At 35.6% G+C, this 12014-nt stretch overlaps 1 protein-coding gene across 1 annotated transcript in view; it reads left to right on the top strand.

Annotated features, from left to right (window-relative positions):
* LOC306861342 (cadherin-like and PC-esterase domain-containing protein 1) overlaps positions 1-12014 on the top strand; it is a 57295-nt gene that overhangs the window by 21650 nt on the left and 23631 nt on the right. Inside the window, exons 12-14 of the mRNA XM_079403554.1 lie at positions 2279-2328; positions 2464-2650; positions 3973-4141. Coding sequence (XP_079259680.1) covers positions 2279-2328; positions 2464-2650; positions 3973-4141 — 406 coding nt within the window. The remainder of the gene's footprint in view (positions 1-2278; positions 2329-2463; positions 2651-3972; positions 4142-12014) is intronic.

Below are 12014 nucleotides of genomic sequence, written 5' to 3'. Positions count from 1 at the left end.
GTTAAAACATTTATTTTTAGTCTTTCACCCACAATAACTCCCAAACCTCCTCATGTCTGTCTTTTATATATTCCTTTTATTTTGTTTTTAATTTTCTCACTCTCACACACTATCTTTCTCTGTTAAGGAAAGGAGAAAAACAGACGGCCTATTGAGTGATTATTATTATTAATTTACAGTCAAAAAAGCGCTGGCGAATGGACATTTGCATTTTCCTGCAAATGTATAGTAAGAATAGCTTCATTTCAGATATATTCACATTAAAATTATTTTTAAATTTTACTTTACAAGGTTCCTTTTGCCTTTTCTAAAGGACACCTTATGTTAAATGAAAATATAAGTATATATTTGTGACATTTTAATATCAGGAACTATTTATTTTATTTTAAAGTGAAGACACTGAAAATATATAGAATGCAAGTACAAATCTGTACAACAACAACAACAACAAAAAACTTATTGTTGAGCTGTGTAAGGTGGTATCTGTGATGACTGGTTTTTTGTGTATGCTGGATGGTGGGAAGTAAATTGGCCTATCGGTAAGCCCCTCCCCTCGAACGCAGACTAGCCAATGGCAGTCGAGTATCAGTTGCACGGGGAGCGGAATTCGGACATCTTTAGGTTTCAGCACCATAGAGAAACATTGGAAGATTGAAGCTAGCATTGGTTTTATGGCGTTTAGGCTTCAAAAATGGAATGTGCTTGGGGTACTTGTAACACTGATTCCAGGCATCCTGAGAGGATGAGCAATATCATTTATTTTATTACATTTCTTGAATCCAAAGAAAACAGAGCAAAATGTCCCTAAGTATTCAACTGAAGACAAAAATGTTGATTGTAATACACTCATTGGGCCTCATTTACGAAACGAACGTATGACCGAAAATTGCGTACGATCGTTTCTATGCAAAACTTGGAATTTATCAATATGTACACGAGCGGTGGCTACGATCAAATCTTGTCGTATCACACACCTGCAGCGCTTCTGTGAATGGAGAAAAACTGAAATTATAAAAGGAATAAAATAAATAGGTCTACACAAATATATTTATCTTAATTAACAGATTAACAAAAGAAAAAGAAAAAAACAGTGCGAGAAGTATAGGCCACTTTCGTTTTTGTGACACTCTTAATGCATTTTATTTTTCTTTATATCTTTATTTTTAAATGACTGATCGGTGATCACGCAGGTGCCTCACACGCACACACAACATTTCAGCCATTAATCAAACTAAAATGCAGTCAACCAAACATAAAAGTTACACTGCACAATTTACAAGGTCCACTGTTATCAGCGTGCAGCGCCGAAACAAACAATTATTGTGCATTTGAAGGTTGATGTTTTACGTGGATATTGGAACACAAGTGAAGTACAAAGCCTTGTTTACATTATAGATAATAGTTTAGCAACCAAATATTACATGGCAAAAATGGAAACATTTGGATGTTGAATGAGAGAGGCTTGTGAGTCCAATGCCATTTAGTTTCGCTTAAATACATTCATTTTAGCTTGACGTTGTATTCTGTTTATAATGAATGCCACTTTAGCCTAATTTGTGATTTAGTTCAGTTTAATATCAAATTTTATAGCTACTCATTTTTTTCAGTCTTGTAGGTCAAAAACATATAAACAAAGGTCTACATTTCACTGTCTGTTCATATTAAACTGGTTAAATGTACATTAATTTAATCGTACCCCGCGATACATGAACAGTATTGATCCCGTATGTTGTCATCCGCGATCGTGACGGAGAGACTTCTCCGGGTTGCATTGAGATCTGTAAACCCTCGCTTCGAGTTACCCACCGTATTTATTTTTAAATATTTTATAAATCCCTCCATGGAATATTTAATTCCCATTTGGTGGCCTTCTGTGTCCAAAATTGTGCAAAAACATAGTGGGACAAGGTTTTCACACTGCAGCTGTCATTTTAAGACAGTGAGCAACTCCGTTGGTTTGTCCGAGGGAGCAACAGCCAACTAAGGGGGGCAGAGGTTACGTTTGCATCTGTCGGGCTGGAAAGGAACCCAAACCAGGACACAACTTTGCACAATGATATAATGGTCTTTGAGCATCTTACTTCATTGAGGAATGATTGATTGCCCCCTCAAACACATTAAGACACTTTTTCAAGCCAGCACTGAATAGTTTTTGCTATTCCTGGAGAAAAAAAAATCTAATACTGTCCCATGCTACCAATCATCTGCATTTAACAGACCATTGTAGAGCATTTGAGTTTCCTACTAAAAATTGCTGTGATTTCTGTAATTCCAACAGCTTGGACGACCCAAAGAGCCCAGAGGCATCAGACCCGCTGTCAAGAAAAGGCAAGTAGCATGTGGTAACATGTAAGCCTGACTATATGAACTACGAATACACATTTGATTTGTTTTTATAAAGCACCAACTGTTTTTACTTGATAAGAAAATGAAATAAAACTGTTAAATGCTCCTGTTTTCAAGGGAGGTGTGTTGATCCCCACCTGAGGCAGTTGTACACAGACCCTCCGTTGGTGCTGATGCCAGCGTTTAATGCGTTGGAGAAGGAATATCGAGCCGAGGTTCCGTTTGATGTGATCACCGTTCGAATCCGGCCAGAACCAGTCAGCCCACACTGCCACATTCACCTGGACGAACATCGTGGACCCAGGTAAACCAAACACAAATGGCATAACCACAATTAAAGATTGTAGAATTAAATACTGTGACGTTAAAATTTAGCCTTACAAATTAAGTTTAGTGGATAAAAACATGAAATTTTGACTGTATGGGCTATGCAGGCATGCAGTCAGTGTTGTAAAACACAGCAGCTTGAGCTGGGAAACAATGAACAAAGGGTCTGCGGTACGTTAATGCCGTCGCTGCCTTTTCTTAGTAATCAGATCTGGCTTCTTATGTGTCAGCTCAAACTCACTTCACCGTTTGATTGATTTATCAGATTAATTTCTGAATTTGCTTTCCCATGCCTGGCGAGTCACACACATACATTTAAAATCCCTGATCACTGTCTATTAGACTCTGTTACAGCCTGTAATCTCTAATACTCACAGGGGAAAAAGGCTTTTACATATTTAAAGCTGACCCTTACCCAGGATTACAACAGGAGGCTGAAGTATCTGGCATTTAATTGGTTTTTAAATTTTATGATAAAAAAAAGAAAAGAGTAGCCACCAAATAACATGGCAATGAAAAATGAATTATTATTAGTGAGAGATTATATTAAAGTATTACAATTAAATTAGTGTTAGTGAGAAATAAAATAAATGTGTATGTTAATAATAATTGTAATTCTAGATAAATAGATAGATAGATAGATTGCATCTAATATTCAAATATAAAATTATAACAATTTATTTATTCTGAATACAGTTTGTTAATGAAATGTCTCATGTTTTGTCAGGCAACTTATAAAATATTTTGATGTCTAAAATAAATGGTATTATTCAAGACTAAATAGTTTAATTGTAGTAATTATTTCATAAAATTATTTATTTCATTATTCATTTATATAAATCTATGAAATATTATAAAATATCTAATTATTTTTAATGACTGAATCAGCCTGACTCCATTAGATTATATCATGAAAGTAATGGTTTTTAGATCATATAATTAACTCCTTTATAGAACAACTGCAAGTTTTCTTTTCTTTCTTTTTTTTTTTCTTTTTTTACAATAAATACTTTCGGCGAAAGACAAAATAGTTAATAGTTCTACACACAGAAAGCAAAAGGTTGACTGATCCGTCTGCAAGCCGTCTCAAGGTTTTGTGAAAGCACAGCTTTATTTGTCCACGAGTGAGGTGTCAGCTGTTGACTGGGACCCAGTTTTAATCCACAGTAATCCTCCTGCCCTATCACGACATTAATAACCCCAAAATTGAAGGGTGAGAGTGTGTGTGTGTTTGTGTGTGTGTGTGCATATGTGATCAGGTACGCTGAGTTTTTCTGAACTTTTCTCTGTTTCCTTCAGGATGGCAAACTACCCTGTTGGCCTGGGCAACAGCAGAATCAACATTTTGGTGATGGACGAATCAGAGGCCGAGCCTGTCGTCATGACGATATACAATCTGCACATATACCGCGAAAGCAGGCCCAGTCTGCCAATGTTTGATGAGTATGTGATGTGCAGCTTTGTGCAGGTACAAACACACACACACACTCACCAGTTCCTCCCCTGAACACTAACACACACATCTGTCTAAGAGGAATTTGTCGGCCTGCTTATGAAGTTTGTTACATTCCTAGGTTATTTTAAGTCCTGGAGATTCTTATAGTCCACAAGAGGAGGTGTGGTTATTTTTCATTTAATTTTTAATGCAGTACAGTCTTTTACTGGTTCTGAACCAAGAAACTCTCCATGTGAAGATTCCGACTTCCATTGTGGATTCACTCCATCCAAAACGGAGTCATTCTGGCACTTTTTTTTTTCTCGTGGATGTTCAGGTTTCAGTGCAAGCTGATGGCGCTGATTGGAGACTCACAGTTTGTTCATATATATTTTGCCTTATTTTTTGCCATGTTTTTTAAAAAATATAATTTTAAAATGTGTTTGTAATTTTTTCTGGCTGTTGTCAGTATTTTCTGATTTATGGAGTGATAAAAGAACCTGGCTTCATCCAATGTTAAGTTTTTGTTCTAGAATTGTATGCAAGTCAGTGCATATTTAATCAGATAAAGCCTTATTTGCATATTTAAACATAAAATTGTAATGCAAAAATGTTTGCAATTGTTAATGTAATCAATCAACTGGGGAAATATAGTGATATATAATAATAATTATTTGTTACATTTATATAGCGCTTTTCTAAGCACTCAAAGCGCTTTACATAGTAAGGGGGGTATCTCCTCGTCCACCACCATTAGTATTATCAGTTATTAGTATATTATCTATTAGTTAATTTTTTACCCTATTCATCTGGAGTGTCTTTGGCTGCGTAAATGTGGCAAATTAATAATTGAAGTCATTCATTTAAATTGACGATTTGAATTTACCAATTTTAAAGGCCCATTCACACCAATAATTATAACTAATACTGATAAAGTTTTAAAAATCATTCTAATTCTATGAAAACAGGGATGTTCGCACTGCAATTATACCAATAATGACATAGATGAGCAATATTGTTGGAATCACTCTTACTTTGGAATCTCTGATGAATGGTGGATACATTGACAGCCACTCAGAATCCACCCAACTTTTAAGCATTTAAAGTGATAGATTACAAAACTGCAAGCACATTTATTATATACAGAACTTTATCGTCCGTTGATGTGGATGTTAATATACTATACGTTCACACTTTATTTTAAGGTTCAATTCTCACTATTAAGAAACATTAATTATAACTTTTGCTTCAATAAACTCCCAATTGATTCATTTATAAAAAATATGCTTATTAATAGTTAGTAAGGTAGTTGTTAAGTTTAGGTATTGGGTAGGATTAGGGATGTAGAATATGGTCATGCAGAATTTGTGCTTTATAAGTACTAATAAACAGCCAATATGTTAATAATAGGCATGCTAATAAGCAACTAGTTAAAAGTGACAATTGGTCCCTATACTAAAGTGTTACTTATTATACTATACTAATATACTATAATATAAAATATACAAATGCTGTCACTGCAGCAGTATTCCACTTTTGATCGTTTTAGATACTAATTTGCACACTTAATATGTCCCATTAAGATCAGTATGGACCCTTTAGGTACAAAGGTGTACCTTTTGAAAAGGAACAACCCCATTGACAGCATTTGTATCTTTATTTCTGAGAGTTCATTTTTATATAATTATAATTTTATCGTTACATTCTTGGTGTTGAAGGGTCTTAATACTGTTTTTGCTACTGAATTAGGCATGATTTAAATATTCCGAAGTTTATTCCAATTTTTTTACTGCTTCTTAATGGTTACATTGTATTTCATGCTTAACTGGATGCAACAGAATGGCGAAAAGCAGAATGAGAGGAACTGAGAGCGTGACAGTGTTCGTGACTTCTAGCTAACGCCAGTTCATAATGAAAGTGTTTTATGGCTGTGTATCTGCGCTGATGACAGCATCTTCCCCAGAGAGTCATGTTTGGTTGGAGCTTCAGAGAGCATCAACCACTTTCTGTCTCAAGCGTCGTAAATAAGTGAGGTGTGAGAGTTACTGGAGTGTTTTCTATAAAAATACAGAGCTTCAAAACCTACCAAGTGACAGGCTATGAGTATCCCGAAGTTAATCCCATTCGCTGGCTGTATTTTTCTAAAATGAACATAAGAAATTAAACACATTTCTCCCTATGTCCTGAATTGTTCAGTTCTTTTCTGTGGATCAGCTGAACACAGACAAAACAAGACAAATATTACAGTATAAATGGGTCATTTTGAGTAGAAAATCAACTCCAGATGTCACAAAACATAAGTTACTAAACAGCAAAAGCAACCATAAAACAGTGTAAATACAACTTAAAAACAGTGAAAAATCAAACCTTTTTAACTATTCAAGCCCCAGTGCATGATGGGAAAAATGGGATCATAACTTTGATATTTACATAAGCCACTTTTCAACCGAAATTACCTGGAACAATTTGTCCCAGGAACTTTTTTTTTTACCCCAGACCTGTCTAAAGTACCGAGAAGAATAGGCAAATAGTCTGGTGACGTTGGTCTGCGCGAGTACGTACGCAATTCCAAGTACGCAAATTTCAGACTTGCGTTCTCGGTAGTTCTGACTTTGCGAGTTCGACTCGGGAGTGTGAGCTCCCGTGGACGGGACGACGCAAGTCCGGTAATTCTGCAAAGAGCAGCATACTTGATAACATCAGTCAGCTCGCCTCGGCTACCACCTAGATGAAATATGATATCAAACACCACTGCGTTTTCATTTAAACATATTGATATAGCCGTGGAAATGTAGTTCAGGGAATGTACATTACAATGAAACAAAATATTATATCAAACAGCATTGCCTCTTTTCATTTTAACATATTAATAGATTAATAGAATAATAAAGACCAAAAAGATTGCCTGTTAGATTTACCCAAAGCGAATTATGCCAGCGAATTATACCTCTAGAGACATCAGAGCCTGAGCCAGCAGCAAATGTCAGAAGGACTAGTCGAAGTTATGCTCCTCTCAGTTGGATACATGAGCACTGAGCGTCCGGTGATCGCGTGAAGCTCACGTCTCCGAAATCAGCGAAGCACATTTTAAAATAGGCGCTATTTGTATAAATAAACCGCAGATTTGAGTTTTAAACAACTACGTTCTTGCCTGAAATACTGTTAAAACTACATTTCATGACACAATAACAGTAATATTTAAAAGAATTATGCGAATATGGTGGTTGAAATACAGTGCTGCGTGAACTCAACCAATCAGCATGCTCAGTGCCCAAGTCCCGCCCCAGAAAGTTCCAGACCTTTGAAAAAGTACTACATCGCGAGCAGGGACTTTCTGAGGGGAAAATTTGTACCCGGAACTTTATTTAGATCAAAGTTCCTGCGGTTGAAAAGGGGCTTTAAAGAATCCTTGTAAACATAACAAACAATTACAAGTAAAATATACTTATAAGTTCAAACTTCTACAAGCTTAAATTGAGTACTTATAATTTACTTTAATGTTTTAATTCTTGCCTGAACTAAATTATTTAATGTAGAAATTACATTTGTTTTTTGTAGTATTTACTTCACCACAAAATCATTTTACTTTCAGTTTACTTTTGATTGTGGAATAGCATCAGTCGGACCAACTTGTATTGAAGACTCATTTTGGTCTTCAATGTGTATGAGAATTGAGATTGAGAACCGATCCTTCCTTAAATCCAACATTCCTTCATTTATGCCTTGATCCCTAGAGAGGAGTATGGGCTGGAAATTGAGCATTTTATCACGTTTCCCTTCAAAGACCAATCAAAAGGTTGTCTGAGGCCTTATTTACAGCGAGGCAAACACATTCATAACTCTTCTCTTTGTGCATCAGGGACACGATCCAAAAACCATAAGCAGCATCAGCGTTTACTGACTAGCAGTCACATGGGTATAGTCAGAAAGCAACCTTTTGTTGACAAGTGACCAAAAGATATCTGTATGTGTCACTTCTTTCAGCACCATGTGTGCCTCATTAATACACTCAGGACTTCCTGACCTCATCTAGCAAATAAATGCGAGCGTTAAGCTTGATGAATTGTTCACTGTTTTGAAAACAACCAGCTGGAAAGCTTATGTTCACAATACACTTCATTCATTCACTCACTTATTTATACTGTATTTGCTTTTTTGTATACATAATTGCACTTTTTTATGGATTAATGTGTGGCATTCCATATATTTTCTGTACTGCCCCTTTGTTTATTTTCATTTTTTCTATCACCGCCTTCCAAATGAAATGTATTTGGTTTGGAAGAAGCACTAATTAAGAGGAAGAGTCAATGTGTATATAGTGCGAGGTTCAGAGACTGGAGGGAAGTTCGTCTGACCAGTTACGTACCTTTTTGGAGGCAGTCCTTGCGGGTGAATCTTTCGTTTTCGGAGTGTGCGGATCGTGGAGAGGTGGTGGTGCTACCTGTCTAGCCTGTTGCTAACGGGCATTTCTCTTGGCCAGTGAATGCCTCTTTGTAAATTCTGGGATTGAGCTGGAGTTTCGCACCATACTCCTAAAATCGGTGATTTGGAGCTGTAAAAAAGGAAGGAGCCAAGACAGGCTGCCGCCACTGATGTTCCCGAGTCACTTTTAGCCACCCGTGCTGCCAGCTTGGTCAGTGTTCCCACTCATTACAGTCACCCATACACTCATTGCACTCATTTCGGCATATTTAAAAAGTGTTGTTTTTGTTTTGCTCGATTATTTATTTATTTATTTATTGACTTTTTCTCCAATTAAACTTAATTGTGTTGCTTGTAAAATATTTCTGACATTACTTTTGGTGTTGGGCACAAATTTAAGGCGCAGGTTGCACACACACACACAAAAAAGTCAATTATGCACTTTGTTGACCTGTATGAAAATATATTTTGAATGTTTCAACTGTTTTTGTATGTGTAATATAAAAGCATTATCATTATCTGTTCAAAACAAAGTTTCTTTTTGATTAGATCGACAAAAAATATCTATTTTTGTGTTGCATAAATGATATAAAGAACATTATGACAGAATATTCATCCCTTTAAGTGACTGGTTTAAAGCTCAATGGTCTTTCTGGTCTTTGAGAACGTAGTTCCTCTGTCTCTTCTCAGCTCAGTGTTGACATATAGCTTGTGATGGAATGGATTTGAAGTAGGAAGCATTTTTTTTTCTGAGCAGAAGCCACTATGTGGTTTTGGAGATCTGGAGCGTTTCCCCTGCGCATGATGGGTGTTTTTCAAGCCTCGAGGTGACATTCAGACATAACGGAGCAGATTGGCTTGTTGCCGTCTGTTTGGTTGATTTATATGTAGATATTTTATTTAAGGAACTTTCCCGAAACTCAATTGTAGCAAAATTTGAAGTAAACACTTTCGTTTTCCATTTTTGTATTTCTAACTCATGCCAAAACATAGGGTGGTCTCGAGGGAAAACAATGCAAGAGACTTTAATTCTTTCCAACCGTTTAGGCACATCATTTTATACCACAATCCTTCTTGACTTCTAAGGAGCAGCTCGCACAAGCAATGGACAGCAATGAAACTAAACACATGGGTCTGGTTTTAACTTGACACGGCATCATATAAACACATTTGGTTCATGCCGCAACTGCAAAGACACCCATATTCTGACACTCAGGACGGCTCTGTTCGTCCTTAAGCAGAATACTGAGGAAAACATTAGCGCAGAAGGGACAGGGGAGGCAAGGTGGCAGTGCAGAGGAATTCTTTTGAAGCTACAGCATATCGACATGCATGTCTACCATCTGCCCTCCCTCTCAACACACTCTCTGTTTGCCATTAGGACCCTCAGCATCCATGAAAAGCTCCGTGGAGACAAACAAGCACTTTTTAAACTCTCTGATGCCAAAGAAATGAAACTAGCATGTGTAATTGGATCAGTAAAAGAAAATTTCACTCCAAAAATTTAAATCGTTTACTTACCCTGATGTACAAACCAAAACACAAAAAACTTTTTTGTCCATACAGTGAAAGTCAGTGGGGTTTAGTGTTGTTTGACTTCAAGATATCCTCTTTTGCCTTTTGCAGAAGAAAGAAAGCGATAAGGGTGAGAAAATAATTTTGGACAATCTAGTTAAATTCTGGATCCTATCTTCCAAAAAACTTTGAAAAATTTGAATAATCCAAATAAATGTTTTCCACTATAAAGAGCTTTTTGGATTTCATGGATGTTAAAGGTTCTTCATGGAACCATCAGTTTCAATAAAGAACTTTTTATTTTTAAGAGTTCATTAAGAGTTCAGAAGTCTGTGCAAGTGGCATGGAACTCCTTTATGATTCATTTATGGTGTTTTTGCATCCATATTTGAAGCCTGAAAGCTATTCATCTGTTCCTTGAAACATGAACCTCAGTTATTCTGGTATGTTTATTGTTACTTCATTCTCTCTATTCTGAAGTAGCTGAAGCGAGTTTGTCTGTCTCTTGTTATTTCTGTGGGTCTGAGGGCCTTCGTCTGGTGTTGTCGTTAGTCAGCTGACCCCTGGTTCCTAAAGTCTTCTCCAGCTGGGAAGTGCACCACAGTGTGTTTGGCACATTGGTGTGTGTATGGAGTCTTCTGGCTTTATGGAGTTGGTAATTAGGAGAGGGGACGTATTCTGTGTCACCCTGGCACTGTAAATATAAAGATGAGGTCTTTTTAAAAATAGTGTGACTTTTTCAATTCTGTATGGCTTATAAACTGATGAACTGCTGAAGGATGTAATGGTCTGTTAGGATTCTGTTGGGATTCTTTCTGTAGGGAAACTGGCACGAGTTGGACAATCTGATTAATTTTTTTATTATTATTATTTTTTAATCTGGTTTGTCTGACCTCAATGTAAGGACAAAGAGGAAAAACCCGTATACATTTCTGTTTTCAATAGGGCTGCAGAGTTAGTGTGTTCAATTTCAATATTTTACCTTTTTAACATATATTTATATGATTTGGCTTTGAATCATGTAGTTCAAATCTCTCGCTTCAGTATAAAATGATGAAATTAGCCATTCTTGACAGATCATTTATGTCTAAATTAAATTCAGTGTGACTTTTAACAGAAGTACAATTATTGTATTTTTTTCTGTCTTTAAAGAAGATATAAATGTGTACAAAAATAGTTTAATATTAATATATACCGCAGTTCAAAAAATTTGATGTCACTAAGTTTTATTTTATATTTTTGACAGACGTATCTTATGCTACCAATGCAGCATTTATTTAATTGAAAAATACTGTTAGTTGTGAAATAGTATTACAACTGTTTTCTATTTTAAGATATTTTAAAATGTAATTCATTCCTGTGATGCAAACTGAATTTTCAGCAGCATTACTCCAGTCTTCAGTGCCACAGGATCATTCAGAAATCATCCTAATATGCTGATTTGCTGCTCCAGAAACATTTATTATTATCAGTGTTGAAAACATTCAACATTCACATCAATTGTCACATCACTTGTTCTATTTAATTTTGTGGAAACTGTGATAAATGATTGTTTTCAGGATTCTTTGAATAGTAAGTTAAAAAGAACAGAATTTAAAATATAATTTTTTATAAATGTCTTTTGACTTTGACACTTTTGACCAATTTAATGTATTGCTGCTGTATAATAGTATAATTTTTTTTTATTATTTTATTTTTTTATTGACCCTAAAGTTCTGAACTGTAGTGTAAATGGCTTAATTATTTATGTAAAATATACAAAGTATATGTTATATGCAAAAGTTAGATTATAAACAAATATTTCAATGTATTTATTTATAAATACATTTCAATGTATTTTATTATCTTTTGACAGACTGTCTATACAAGCTTTAAGAAAAAAAAATACTGGGAACTGATTTTCAGTATGTGATTGTGCTGCTTCAGTCCATTTAACTAACTCCCAAAAAACACCTGGACTCTTTTTCCC

Source organism: Barbus barbus, assembly GCF_936440315.1.
Source record: "Barbus barbus genome assembly, chromosome: 42".
Classification (NCBI taxonomy): Eukaryota; Metazoa; Chordata; class Actinopteri; order Cypriniformes; family Cyprinidae; genus Barbus; species Barbus barbus.
The sequence above is the reverse complement of the archived record's forward strand: the minus strand, read 5'-3'. Positions and strand labels throughout refer to the sequence as shown.